This window comes from Apteryx mantelli, chromosome 4, assembly GCF_036417845.1.
Source record: "Apteryx mantelli isolate bAptMan1 chromosome 4, bAptMan1.hap1, whole genome shotgun sequence".
Taxonomy (NCBI): domain Eukaryota; kingdom Metazoa; phylum Chordata; class Aves; order Apterygiformes; family Apterygidae; genus Apteryx; species Apteryx mantelli.
Window position 1 is genome coordinate 15,045,699 of NC_089981.1, and position 15,252 is coordinate 15,060,950.

At 50.6% G+C, this 15,252-nt stretch overlaps 1 protein-coding gene across 1 annotated transcript in view; it reads right to left on the reverse strand.

Annotated features, from left to right (window-relative positions):
* Positions 1 to 1,232, reverse strand: part of LOC136991808 (olfactory receptor 4S2-like) — a 145,064-nt gene extending 143,832 nt beyond the window's left edge. Inside the window, exon 1 of the mRNA XM_067295261.1 lies at positions 324 to 1,232. Coding sequence (XP_067151362.1) covers positions 324 to 1,232 — 909 coding nt within the window. The remainder of the gene's footprint in view (positions 1 to 323) is intronic.
* Between the last annotated feature and the right edge of the window lie 14,020 nt (positions 1,233 to 15,252).

Sequence of the window (15,252 nt, forward strand, 5' to 3'; positions counted from 1 at the left end):
CATTTTAATATTTTTGATAGCATTCATTTATTTATTTGCTGGTGTCTCGACAGTGCTTGGAAGCCCCAGTCCTGGGCCTGTGCTATTCAAAAAGAGAACAGAAGGGGAATCCCTGCTAGTCACAGAGTTTACAATGCCATTCCAATCAAAACATGAACTTTCAGTGTCTTCCTAATTACTGCAACAGCTAAAACCAAGCTTTTCTTCAAAAGGGAGCTTTCAGTAAATTTTCCAAAATGGAATTATAGTGAGAGAGACTTGATTTTCTCAGCTCCTGAGAAAATGTTACCACAGTTCTACACCTCACCCTTTCCACTCCAGACTTTTCTATTCCATAGTTTTCTCATGGCACTTTTCACCTCCTCATTTCTCAGTGTGTAGATGAACGGGTTCAGCATGGATGTGATGACAGTGTAAAACACTGCTACATTCTTGTCCTCTGAGACATTGCTGGATGGGTGTAAGTAGGTGAATATGCATGGCCCAAGGAAGAGAATCACCACAGTAATGTGGGACCCACAGGTGGAGAGGGCTTTGTTCCTCCCTTCGGACGTTTGCCTTTTCAAGGATAACAAAATGACAATGTAGGATGTGACCAGGATGATGAAAGAGACCAAAGTAATCATTCCACTGTTGGCAACGACAATGATGCCCACAACATAGGTGTCGGTACAGGCCAGTTGTAGTAGGGGATTGACTTCACAGAAGTAGTGGTCAATTTTGTTGGGGCCACAAAAAGGGAGGCTAACGGTTATGAGGGTCTGCACCAGGGAGTGCACAAAGCCCCCCACCCATGAACCCATCACCATCCAGCCACACACACGCCTGGTCATGAGGGTGGTGTAGTGGAGGGGTCTGCATATGGCAAAGTAGCGATCATAGGCCATCATTGTGAGGATGAAGATATCAGTGCCGCCGAAGAAATGTAACCCAAATAGCTGTGCCATGCAACCCACAAAGGAAATGGTTTTCTTCTCAACAAGGAAGTCAGCAATCATTTTGGGAGCTGTGACAGAAGAGAAGCAAATATCTGCAACAGACAGGTGGCAGAGAAAGAAATACATGGGGGAGTTCAGACGCTGACTGCTAATTACAGTGACAACGATGAGCAGATTTCCTGCCACAGTAACAATATAGAAGAACAAAAACACCACAAAACATATTTTCTGCACCCCTTGGTTCTTTGAAAGGCCCAGAAGAATGAATTCCTTCACACTGCTTACGTTCTCCATGTTGATCAGTTGGGTGCCAATATGCAATATACAGCTTATACACCTGGGAAAATAAAGACAGACACATGATTCATCAGCATTTTTTCATTATTAATGATGAGTTCTATATCAGAAGTGGATACAAACCAAGAAAGATATAGCATTAGCATTAAGCTTATGAAATGTTTAGTTTCTGTCATGTATTTTTTCACAGCTATTTAATTCTCCACAGTAGAAAGCTTCTGCCATGGCTTTGGCAGCACAGAGATAGGTGCACTCTGTGATATGTTCCTTAATCCTGGTGCTCCAGGATTTTGAAGGACTGGCTCCATGGCTGATAGCCTTCCATGCACTAAGGACAAGGCCAGAGTGTTCACCTTGGGCACTACAAGGCAGATAATGCAGTATGTCTGCCCTCAGGGGAGACAAAGTCCCTCACAGCAATCTTTGTAAAATGGGTGTCTTTAAGAATACCCGGAAATATTGCTCAGAATGATGATTTGTTTTATAAGTACCCACGATCTTTGAATTCTTGTTTAGAAGGGAAATGTACCCACAGGCAGAGAAAAGAACTCTCTTGTGTGTAGACATTTTGAAACGTAAATATGAAATGTCACAGGCTGAAAAATGAGTTCTGGGAAGGTTATCTATCATGGAGGGGAAAAAAATACACATATGACTTAATGTAGTATTTCACATTGTTCTAAATCTCAGCATTGTTTCTATCAGAGGAAGGAAGAATGAAAGACTCTTGTGAGATCTTCTCTCCCAGCACTGTACTGATTTTACCTAGTATGATTTTTGATACGCTCTGCGTGATCCTTTCAAGGGTTAACTTAGTCTAATGAAGCTAATCTAACTAAACTCCTTCAACAGCCAGTATAAGTCTCTCTATAGGCTGATTCAGAATGACTAAATTAGGGTCCTTTGCAGAACCCTTTTTTCCTCCATTCACTATGAGGAGCTTAAGCAAATTAGCACCACCAGGTTAGAATGACCCTCAGAGAATAATCCCTTTTGGTGCCTGAAAGTAGCGCAGAGCTTTTTGTAATGCCATCCACCTTTTTTAGGTTATGGCTGAGCTCCTTGTCCCTAGGCATTTCTACATCCATACAGTTTCTCATTCGAGACAAGGTCACATTCCAGCATAAACATGGGACTTCTTTGGTTCACCCTGTATTCCAGCTACAACCCATCGAGCATTACGTGTCACTAATAAATGAGTAGCCTACATCTTTAGAAAGAGTGTAACGTCTCTAGCTTGCCATTATGCACCCAGACCACCAGAGTTCCTTTGGCAAAGAAGTCTGGGAACCACCAGATGAAACTCTTCACAGAGAGTTTAAGGTCAGCCAAAAGCAGGCACTCTTTTAATAAAAATATCCACTGTATGGGCTTCCTTCTAGCATCAAAGCATTCCCCATCAGCTGGTGTTAAAATGCACCATTTTAAGTCCTGCAGAATTACATCACAACATTTGTACTGGTGATCTGTGAGCAAATCTGTGGAATGATTCAGTTAAGCCAAGTTATCTACCAACTACTTCCATCTGCAGCATAATCAGAAATTCTCGTGCAGGCACAAAGTGATCAAGCATCCACAGGAAACACTGAAACTGAGAAAACCCGAGATTACTTTCAAACCACCAAAGTGAAGCCGAGAGAGGAAGTGGGCAAAGTTAGGGACTTTTCCTATGCTTACAGTTGTACTTACACTAGATGAAAGTTTTTCAAGCAGAACGGTAAACTTTGCATGGATGGTTCCTTTTCAGATATTTCTACAAGGAAAAGGATCAGTAAGAACAACGGGAGGTCAGTTTCTCCCTCGTCTTACCAAGTCGTGATCCTTTCTACCCCTCTTCCTTCTACTGAGCAACGACGTAGACTTCTCAACAAAATAAATGACAGGGATGAAATGAGCACACCTTTATGGCTGTGCAGTACCCAGTCCAAAAGAAATAGCTGGGCTCCATCCAAGCCAGAGCATGACTGGAAGCAGACCACAGCAATCGCAGGGCCATATTTAGGCAGTCAGAAAGGAGTGACCAAGAGAGAAATGGTCAGGGGAAACTGTATGCCTGAATACCAGCAGATGGCAAATTCCTGAGCTAAAAACAAGGTGTGCATCTACAAAAGGACCGATTCACAATTCAGACAGCTCGGCTATGTGTCTTGCTTGATAAGGTCCTTTCCATCACCACCAAACTGCATCTAACAAACTACCCATCTGTCTGATCTCATCTCATCGACTTAAGTCATGTAGGCACCTGTACCTAAGCTAGGCATATTACACCTGACCAGTCTACTTGTAGATATGATGAATCATGTGCTGCCGGTACCCGTTTCTTACTGTTGACTCCAAGAGGATTACTAGAATGACTAATTCAGTAGAGGATTGCCACCAGTTATGGCTTATCTCTTCAAGTGCCTTTGCAGGGGTAGACCTGAGCTATATGACATAATGCAATCAGCTGCAAAATAAAATGAATCTCATGTGTACTCTTAACATCTCAAAAAGGGTGAGAAATTGCACCATCTCCTTACTGCATGCATTCTTCCCTAAAATCTCAGGTGGTTATGGGAAACAAAAGAATAATTTCGAAGCAATCGAATCTGCGGCTGTAGAACTAGCTCTGTGTATGATTCTAGCCAAAGATAACTAGAGACAGTTGATAACTTCAGTGGAAGTTCCTTTCTGTATTTTCACATTTGTTCAAGAAGAAAGGAAAAGGAAAAGGAAGAGGAAAGCAAAGCAAAACAAAGCAAAGCAAAGCAAAGCAAAGCGAGAAGGCAGAGAAGCTGCAAAACTTACCTCGCCTGTGTTTAGAGATCTAATATTTTGTGTAAGGGCTGTACAACTTTATCTCCTCAACTTCTGTCTCCCCTGGTATGAATGTGTTAGAGCACAGCGCCTTTAAAGAACATAGAATGGCTTCTGGAAATCTTCCAAAACTTGCTTAGGAGGTGGCTGTTAGTGTATAATCCAACCCCATCTAATTCATTACTTGCTTTCGTGTGTCACAAGTGTATCTTGATGTTTCCTGCCTGTGTGAGAAGTGGTTTAATAGGCTGTGTGGATGATGTGACCTGGGTGTGCTGAATGATGCTTTCATATCCCAGGGCTGAGAAGAAAACCATTTAAGCACCAACCTTTAACCCTCTCCCAGGAAATCTTCCACCTGAAGGGCTCTTGGGGCTGGAGGAGGGAGGGGTGGAGGCTTAGTGAAGGGAAGGCGTGAAAGAAAGGGGCAAAGGAGGAGAATGAGTTCTGTCTTGACTGAAAAGTTTAAGTAAATATATTTTAAAGAAACAGTTGTCAGTCAATGCTTTTCTAATGATATCACAAAGGCATTTCAGGGTTTCTCCATAAGAAATAACAGTCAAAGGAGTAGCTGAGTATTCAGCTGGACAAGCATATGCATGGACCTATCCAGCTAACGCTTCTCGGAGTTCTTCCTTACTCCAAGCTGATAGTTGTATGGATTTCCCATGTGTAAAGGGCCATTAGGTCCACTGCTCTGGCTTCCTAGCATTGTGAAGGCTAAAACAGTCCGTTTGTAATCTAGATATTTTCTCTCCTTTTTTAACTTCTGTGTATTCCAAAAAACATGTAAAAGAGAAATCTTCATTAAAGGAAAAAAAGAAAGAAACCTCAAGCTGTAGGAAGAGTCACCATCCTCCAGGGATGGTCAAGAATTCCTATCACAGGAGTCTTTTAAGGACAGGTTGGGCTCATTTCTCTCAGGAGTGGTCACGATTAAGTTTTGATAGGGACAGAAGATGTCCTGGGTGACCTCTTGATGACCCTCCAAGTCCTATCTCACCAGAAATTTCATCACTGGAAATCCAGTGAATGAAGCCTCTTTGCAAGAATTTGCATGTTTTAACAGAGGTCAGTGAATTACCAAGTCAACCAAAAAAAGCCTTCATTTACGAACTGGGAAACTGAGGGAGGACGTCACCTATTTAATGCCAATGGAAGCCAGCGAATTTAACCCTGACTTAGTCACTCTAGGCTCTTCTGCGCAAAAAAATGAATGTCTCTGGAGGCAGATGCATCTGATCTACCTCAGAACTGATTTTAGGATGCGATTAGGTCTGAAATAGACGTCTAGCTTTTAAACAAAGTAACTTAGGGCAGACAAATCTCACTGTCACGATGGGCCCCATCTTTCTTAACCTGAGCAGCTGCAGTCAAAGGTGAACCTATGAAATGAAACCAACGAAGGAGGACAGCAGAGAGGTCTCATGGTTTCTAGTGAAATCTCTGCTAAAGCAATATTGTAATCAACCATTAAAGGGCTTCTCCAAACCTTGTTTACTGGAATGAAATGGCTTCAGGAATACTGCTACTCCATAGAATTAAAACAAACAAAAAAGAAAAGTTTTGACCCCTGTTAGTTCTTTCAATGTTCTGGTGCAGACATTTTCCCTTCTTTCTCTGCCCTCAACTTAATTTCAAAAAATCAGATTTAGATCCATTCCTTTTAAATCCAGCCCTTCACTTGCTCACAAACTGTTTTAGTGTTAATTCGATCCACGCACCAGCCAACCCAGAAAGAGAGTAATGGAGACACAAAGGAGGGAAGGATTGAGGGCAGGAGCCAAAAAAAACAAAAAACAAATAGAAAGTCTGGAGAGCTGGATGGAGAGGCAGAGAAATGCCCTTTCAGCCCTGCAGCAACAGGCAAGTGCCAGTGCCTGGAAGAGAGGTGACCCTCCCAGCAGCTACTGGGAAGACAGTGAGATAAGGTGCTGTGGCTGGGAGCTGAAAGCTTTCTCAGAAGCACTAGGGTGAGAGGCCTTGCATGGCACTGCGTAAGGGGAGCGAGGCATCCCCAGTGTGGGGCGAGACAGTGGTGGGGAAGAGATTTGGCACAGGGACAGGAGGGTGGCTGATGGCTCAGCAGCAGCTGTGTGCTGCAGCCACATAGGGAAGGGAAAAGCTCCTTACAAGCACCTTTCTCTCCACTGCCTGTACAGGCAGCCTAGGGCAGCTAACTCATCTGGAGATGGCCATCTTGGGCGAAAGCTGGGAGAGATGAGTTCCCCCTCCAGCCCTCTGGGGACAGCGATGGAGAGGCTCAGGGTGTAGGTGAGGAATTGGTGCTCTTCTCTACACACACAGAAGCACCACGCATCACTCCAGGACCCCTGTGTGTTGACCAGAGCAGCCGTGGCACCAGCTGAACGGTCCCCTAGGTGTTCAGGCCTGAAGGATGTTTCTATACAAGCCCAAAATAGCCAGGATGAAACTCATGCCTGCTGAGAATGGCCTCCCAGGAGCTGCCAGAATGCACTGGAGTCCTGCAGGCCTGACCTCAAGTCAAAGTGAGGGAAAAGACTCCCTGTAAGGTTCAGGGTCCCAAAGACATGCCCAGCATCCTGGGTCACTCTTCCTCCCCGCACTCTGCATGCTCTGCATAGCCATGCTCTGTGCACCATGTCCCCTTCCACAAGGGGGACCACGTAATGAGAAGAGGCACTGGCATGGTGTGCAGACAAGGATCGCTCTCACCCAGCTCCCTGGTCCCCAGCACAGCCCTGCTCGGAAGGGGCACATCACCAGCTGAGCTGCTCCCACTGCAGTGGAGATGCCCTGGCTCTGCTGGGGGCTGAGCACTGCTGCCCACCTCCCCTCAGTCCCCTCTGCAGGCTGCCCCACCCTCCCACACCTCCTCGCCAGCAGGGATTTATACAGCAGTCTCTGCAGCAGTGTCTCTGGGCACTTGGCTTCCTTCTCCGCACGTTGCTTTCTCTGCAAACACTTGTCAGAAGGTGACTTTCCCAGAGCCATGGAGCCAGTGGTGACGGTTGCTCTGGACCAGAAAGTAAATGACGGGGTTGGTGCTGCTGTCCCAGAGAGATGAGTCAGGGACCACCAAAAAGGGGAATTTACCAATGTTTGGCATGCAACAGCACAAGGGCTTCATCCACTGATTCTAATCCCATTGCCAGCATGAACATGTTGCCTCAGAGATTACATGTCGTGGAGTACAGAGGGCTGCAAATGAGCTTTTCTCTGCAAGAGATTCTTGTCTCACAGAATCTCATCCATCAGCCTTATGGAGCCTGCATCTTTACTGCTCACTTGTCTTTCCTTCCTTCCCTTCCTTCCTTTCCTTTATTCCTTCTTTCTGAGGTGTTTCCTGGGGAAAGATGGAGATCTCGAGAGGCTGCACACACACTACACGTGCCGCAGGCCCTGCTCACCCCCCAGCACAGCAACGCCATGGGAGAAGTGGGAAAGGCACCAAGACAGGAAACAAGGGCAGGCAAAGGAGACCACCACCTTCCCTGGCAGGGGTTGCTCTGCAGAGTGAGGGGGACATGCCCAGGCTGGGGAAGAGAGGACAAAGACCTCTGAGTGAGGGCTGCACACTTCTGTAGGAGGGGAAGAGGGAACACTTCTTCCCTGCTTCAAATTTGACGAGGACACGGCGTCAGAAAAAGACGTGATCTGGGGGCAGGTTCAAAACACAGCTCTGGGAACTTTCTCATACAGCCGGTCACTGCCCGTGGAAATCACAGCCGTGGGGTGCTGAGGGTGCCGGATGTGTGCGAGAGGCCCAGACCCTGCCTGCCGAGCTCAAGGGAGAAAGACCCCGGGACATCTTCTTCACAGGGGTGTGTGCGCAGCCAAGGAGGTGCCAGAGGTGCAGAGCCGGGCAGACCACAAGAGACGGCCTGCAAACTGACCCCCAGCTGTGCTGCTGCGGCCAGGCCTGCCTGCAGTGAGCCAGCCAAGATGCTCACCTGCTCTTCACACCAGCAAAGGGGGGCTGCAGCACAGAACCCCGTGCCGGGGCAGCAGGGTGGGCACAGGGAGCAGCTCTCGCAGCAGACGCTGCTGCCTGGGCCCGAGGGAGGTGACCGCTGACCAAATGCTGACCCAGCTGCATTTCTGCTTCCTGCTGGCAGGGTTCCCCTCCAGTTCTTGCTCAGCCTTTCACTTCAGCACAGGGACAGCAGGAAGAGGCAATCCCCCTCTGGTGGTCCACCACCACCACGTGTTGGCATTGCCGCTTTCACCCTGCCTGAAAACTTGCTTCCCTGAGTTGGCCAAAGCTCCACCAGAGCCTTCCTGTGAATGTGGCTCACTTCTCCTGAGCGAGAGAGCCCCAAGAAGACCACAAGGGCTTGTTTGCTGGCAGAAGAAAGCCAAAGTTTATTGGGCGAGGACCAGGACCGTGGCGGAGGTTGCAAAGGGGAATACAGGCAGTGCTTGGGGACCAAGTCCAGCAGAGCAGCACTATGCCAGGCTTGTGGCCCTGTCCCCACACCCAGCTTTGGTCACCTCCCTGGCGGCAAGAGGGCCACCAGCCATGGCGTGGGGCTCTCCGTCTCCTCCCGGGCTGCCTGTGGAGATCAGCATCTCCACTCCTGCCTTGCCAGCAGGGATCTACACAGTGGTCTCCACAGCAGTGTCGCCGGGGCCTTGGCTGCCCTCCTCACATGTTGCTTTCTCTGCAAACACTCGCCGGAAGGCCACTTTCACAGAGCCCTGCAACCGGCGCTGACGGCAGCTCCCGACAAGGAAGTAAATGACAGGATTGATGCTACTGTTCAGAGACGCCAGCAAGAAAGACAGATTTTCAGGAAATAATTCTTTTGAATAAGCAACACTGAGTATTATTTCTACACTGTAAGGAAACCCAAAGGCAAAGAAGATCACATTGAGCAATATCGCAACAAACAGTCTCCCAGGGTGACACCTCTGTGAACCATATCGAAGTTTGATGAGCAGGATCAGGTTGGAAAGGAACGGGAAGAAAGAGAAAATGAAGAAATTCACAATGCCTAGTTGTAGAAATATATGTCAACAGTTCATATTAAAGGGGGAATAACAACCTAGAAAAACCAAGCAAACAAAAAGTCCAGAAAGAAACCAGATCAACCCACACACAATTCCTGACAAGCACTTTGGGTGACGTCATCGGTGCGAGACTGGGAATAAAACAGACAGACACCTCTCCATGCTCATTGCTGCCAGGAGATACATGCTGGTAAAGTACCACAAGAGAAACAGATCCATCAGGAGATATTTGGAAAAGATATAGTTATATAATGGAGAACAAGAGATTTCTATAACCATGTCTAGCGGTAATATAACAAGAAGAAAGAGGAGCAAAGAGAAGTCGGTGATGGCCAGGTTCAGAATGTAGACGGTGAAGGGGCTCTTCTTCATGTGAAAGCCCAGGAACCACACAACCATCCCGTTACCCACTAGCCCACACAGAGACACTCAAAATTATCACCGCTCTGTAATCTCTTATGCACTGAGATTCTGCAGTCCTCTGAGAGTTTGTGTATCCTGTGGCTGTGTAGCTCAGAGAAAGGGCTGTTGTGTTGGTGTCCACCATGGTGAAGCCCCTGCTGTCGGTGTCATCTTGTCCCTCTCCCCTCTCCCGCCACCTCCTAGGAGAGACAAGGAAGGAGAGAGGAGATCAGGGGCATCAGCACTCCCAGCACTCGCCTTCCCTCCCCACTGCCCCACGCCAAGCCCCGGCCTGGGGTGGGAAGGACCACCTCAATGAGTGATTGGGAAAGGCCTGGAGAGAGACTGTCCTGGGGCAGCCGGGAGAGGTGGAGACAGGCTGGAGGTTCGGGGCAAGAGACATCTGGGAGAAAAAGAGAGACAGAGAGCGGTGGGGATGGGGTGGAATCGCTGCAAACAGGGGATGTCAAAAAGGAGGGGTCCTGGAGAGTCCCAAGAGCAATGGAGAGCTGCTCCCACAAGATCCACCTAAGTCCACAGCCTCCTCCGGGCACAGAGAGCCCATGTGTAAACATGCAGAGCTCCCTGAGCTGCTTAGCCATGAGCTTGCAAATTGACACCAGCCTCATCTAGCTGTCACCACGGCTCACTTTGGCCTCCATTGAAAAGGGAAAGCTGCTTTTTCCTCTGCTGGAAGCAGGTAGAGCAGCAGGACTGAGTACATGGCAGAGAGGGGCTTGCCGTGAGCACAGCTGGATTCCTGCCTGCTGCAGGATGTCTGGCAGTGTGGGATAGCACTTTTAAACCTTCTGCTGCCTTGCAGGAGAGAGGGAAAAGAAGGGCTTGGTATTACAGAGCTCCGCCTTTGTCCATTGCCTGTGCTACATGGAAACATCACCTGGTAGATGCCTTGTGTTTTCTGCACATCACTGCTCCAGGGGCAACCAGAGCGACCAGACTTCCCTCAGTTAAGCTCCTTGCGTTGGAGGTAAGCCACTAGAATGGTGTGCCTTTACAGTTCCCTCTGCACCAGCAGAGTGACTTTGGAAAGCAGTGATTTCTAAAATGAAGCACCACATGCATTTCCCACGTGCAGTCTTTGTTCTCTTGCCTAGTCAACGATAGGAAGTGCCAGGACCACGCAGACTTTGCCTGAGTGCCAGGCAAAGGTGAGCAGTCCATCTGCTCCAGCAGATTCCTGCAGTGCACTGGTATGCGGGATCTTAGCAAATTGCAGTCAGCTCCTGCAGGAGAGTAACTTGGCCCTGCCTGGGGGAGCTCAGGTGAGCCAGCTGGCGGGCAGCAGTGCAGGAACCCCATGGCACTGCCTGCTGCCTGCAGGGACACCGCGATGGATAGCACCAATCAAAGGGGAATCTGGACAGCCAAGGGAAAAATGTGTTGGACTTTGCGTGAGTAGCAAACACGTACCGAGGCTGCAGGGGAGTTTTGCTAGGGAAGATGGAAGAAGGGATCTGAATGCATGGAGACAGATGCCACTTGCTCCCTGGAGGAGCCTGGGAGGAAGTCTCATGTGCAGAGGCAGAGAGGCCAGGCGGGCAGCGTGCCCCACCTCTTCCTCGGTCAGATTGCTTGTGCCTGGCTGTGGCTTCACTGGATCAGAGCAGCAGCCTAAGAGAGCCCTGGAGTGATGGCCCACTGGGCAGGTGCCGGGTCGCTGGATGCAGCACAACCCGTTGAGACAAACCTCCCTGCGGCATATAGAGCCACAGCTTCCTTCCTGGGCCCAGGAGTCTCTCCAGCACATGCTTGGCTCTCTCCGCTTTTTCCCTGGAGCCTCTCCCAGATTTCTGAGTGGCTGATGCTGCTCACTGGTGGCCCTTACTGCTGAGAGGCTGCACTGTAAGCGTGACAGGTTTCTTGAAGGCCAGCAGGTGGAAATGCCCTCCCTTGCTCCCACCGGGCAGTGAAGATGGACTCCAGAGCAAGGAAACCCTCTTGGCAGCAGCACCAGCAGAACCAGCAGCAGCAGCAGCAGCAGCAGGGCTTGTTTTCTCTGGCCATGCCAAGTCTCTGCTACAGCCAGCAACTTGGAAGAGACGGTCAGCAAGGCAGGGCCAGATGTGGAGGAAGCTGTCATGGCATACTCACTTCCACAGCATCAGAAGCAGGAAAAGAAAAATTATTTTGCAGAGACACTGCTTGGAACCCTTCTCTCTCCAGGACCTGTGTTGAGCCACAAATAGAGGTGCTGAGAGCTTCCTCTTGGTGTGGGACAATTTCATTCTGGGGCAGTGGTGGATGCCTTCTGCGGAGGAGGCAAGTGCTTTTGAAGGCCCTCCAGCAAGAGGATTCATCTGTTGCTCGTTCCGAAGGGGAAGGAAACACACAGCCACACCACCAAGTCCATACTTGTCAGTTCCCAGCACACTCTCCTCCCTAAGATGCAGGTGCAAATCCCAGGCTAAGAGGTTTCTGAACCTCTTGAAGCCACAGAGGGCTGCACTGATGCTCCCGTCGTCCAGGGCTAGTGCACTGCATTGGGTAGCGCTGCCCTGCCAGGGAGTGCTGGGCAAGCACCTAGGCAAGCAGCAGCCCCACTCGGAGCACTACCATTCGACACTAGTGCTAGCAGCAAGGAGAGAGAGCAGGAGGGAGGGCTTTTCAAGTGAAAGGGTAGAAGAGGTGGAGGAGCAGGAGCGCCTGGGCAGCAGCCCTCTCTGAGGGGACACAGTGAGTCAAATGTAAAACCAGATCAGCAAAGGCTGTGTCCCTTGAGGGATGCTCACAGTTTTACAGCTCGGGTGGTTGTTTCCTTCGTAAGCGCTTAGCTGCCTTGGAGTTTCTCCAAAGTCTGGGGTAAAGTGTGTGTGGCGCCTTCAGCTGTTCGCTCTCGGCTCTTCCTGCTGCATCGCACAGCACTGCACTGCACAAAGGGGAAGGGCAGGAGTGCTCTCTCCTCCTGATTTTCTTGCCTGCTGTTTGCTTGATTTCTGTTTGCAGCAGGCAGAAGCAGGAAAAGAAAGACGACGCTCCCATGGCTGCTTGCTCTGCGATGGACGTCTGCCAACGGCCATCTGCCAGGGCAGCTTTTGGATCTGCACTCAGAAGGGCAGGCTGTGACCAGCCTCTGGCAGCTCTCCGTTGCGAAGAAGGCCCATTACCGCTGCCGATCCAGGTAAGCAAGCCTGGCAAGGGAGCTACCATTGCCCCAAGCCGATTTCTTGTGTTACAATGCCAGACGCGAGCCTTTAAAGCAGTGCAATGAACACGCTGCTCGCATCTGTGGTGAGGGCGCTGAGCCTCGGCGGGGCGAGCAGGAGAGCACTGGGGAAGAGCAGCGCGCTGGGCTGGAGCGCCGCGGCTGCGGGGCGCGCTAGCACAGGCTGCGGCCGGGCGAGGCAGGCCGGGGCAGCGGCGGGGCAGAGCGCGGGCGCCGGGCGGCGAGGCGTCGGGGCGCGGGGCCGCTGCGCGGAGCCGAGAGCGCGACAGGCGCGGTGGGGGCGAGGGTGCGGGGGCAGCCGGCACCGTGGGCGCTGCAGCCCCAGGCAGGCTCACAGCCTCGGCGGGGCTCGGGGGCGCTTCCCGCCGCGAGGGCGGCTCCCGGCGCGGAGCGCGGCTGCCGCGGCGCAGGGGGTCGCGGCGGGTGGCGGCGGGTGGGGGCCGGGCGGGCGCTGCGGGCGGGGGTGGGCGCCAGGGGAACCGGGGGCTGGCGCGGCTCGGCTCGGCTCGGCCGCCTGGGCGGAGAGCTGTGCCGGGAGAGCCGTGCCCGGCAGCGGAGCGGCTGCCGGGGGCGCTGGCGGGCCGAGAAGGGGGGCCGGGGCCGAGGCGAGGGGCCGAGAGAGCGCGAGCGCCGCTTGCCGCCGAGCGGGCGGAGGAGAGCTGCTGGGGGCGGGCGGCGGGCAGCAGGCAGCGCTGCGGGCTGAGACGTGCCCGGGCGCGGGGCGCCCCGAGCACAGCAAAGTGCCGCTGCCTGGGGAAGAGTTTTCCTCCCCGACGCTTGCTGCAGCTTTGTTTTCCTTCTCTGAGAAGCCCTGGGGGCGCGAGCAGGTCCGAAGAAGAATGACCTCTGCGCTGCCTTGCAACGTTGCCTAATAGACAACGGCATAGGCAGTAGCGCAGGCGATGCCAGAAAAACCGCCTGTCACCTTTTGGGCAATGATGGTCGAGTTTTCCGTTGCTTTCTTTTGAGAGAGGCACTGAGATTACTTGGAAGACGTCCAGATGTGTGTAGGTCAAAGGCACTGACGACCATTGGTCTCCTAAAAATGCCAGGCACGAGACTTTCAGGCAATGCACATGCAAAAGGAAGGCCAAACACCTCGATCTCAACAGATCATGTATGTATACGCAAAAGGTTTGGAACACCAACAGCAACAAACAGCCAGTAAGAAAGCTTAAAAGGATTTATATGAGCTTTATTGGTATAGCCTCGCTATATTTGGATATATATACAAACAGATGTCTTTATATTATAACTACAGGCTTTCTTTACTGAATTGAGCACTGAGGACTAAACAGCAAATAATGAAAAAGAATGGCAGAGTAGAAGCACGTTTCCTGTTACTGAGCACGGGAGAAGTTTTCAATTTCTTCCTTCATTTCCTAAAAGATTAAAAAAAAGATAAAAAAGGAATAATAATTGCCACTAAACACAGGCAAACTTGCTATAAGCTGGAATAGAAATGTAAAATCCTGTAGCTAGCTGCTTTGTATGAAATGACAGTCTCTGTAGATGCCTTCCAGGTGGAAGTCAGCAACTCGTATGTAACACAGACTGCTAAGCAGGAAAGAGAGGAATAGCGAATAAGCAGGATATCCACTGTGCACAAGGAAGAAGTGCAGAACAGTGACAGGAAGTGCTGTGTAACCAAAGTACCTCTATCAACTGTGTTTTGTCATTGTCTTGCCGATGGCGGTAAACACACTGGCTGAGCACCAGGTGTAGTTTTTCGAGGTGGCGGATGTTGCAGTGCTTTGTTGCGTCGCCAACGACATTCAGCAGTTGCTGAAGAAAAAAGGGAGACAGTACAAGTTTGCGTTAGCACGAGATCATTTGAATGGGCTCTCGATGTGTTCAGACACAAAAGAAAATGGTCCCACACAACTCGCATCCTCCTTCCTTGTATGGCTAAATAAAGAAGGAGTGAAACGTCCAAGAACAGACTAACTATCGCAGCAGATTTCCATGGAGGAAATGAGCTGCTGTGTCCGACTTGCGAGAAAAAGCAAGGCTCCAGTTTCAGCTAGCATTGTGCTGCTCCTCAGGCTATCACCTCCATGATCCTAACTGCAAGTGAACTTCTCTGAGAACAGCAGGAACTGCCATGGCCCGTTTTGTAGTAAAGGAGAGCGGCTGCCACAGCAAAGGCCCTCTTGCCTTGGATGAGCTTCTGTGGCTGCAATGCAGGGCCCTGCGAAATGCATCTTTTGAAGAGAGGCCACAGAGCCTCCAGAAAGAGGGCTGCCAGCTGGCAGTGGGAGCCTCCTCAGGTGCTTCTGTCTCCCCGTTAGCTGAATGTTGCCCATGCCTGCAGCTCTGCTGGCAGAACAGATAGCTCAAGGGTCGTCAGCAGAGCGGGAAGCAAAGGTGGATCAGTGAGCTCCAACCTACCCTGAGAGAGATGCTGGTTTCCTTCTCAGCAGGGGGTGAGCATTTCCTCCTCTTCTCTGCTAGGCTCTCTGAGGGCGATGCGTTCCTCCTTCGCTTTTGTCTGCAGGCAGCTGCACAGAGATAGGAGAAAAAGCAAGCCAAAGCATTAGCTAAGCAGTTCTGTCTGCACAATCTAGCACCGTCGTCTTACTTGGTGCACAAGGGAAATGGTGAGAGGGACTGAAGTACCATTGTGCTGGCTCACTACAT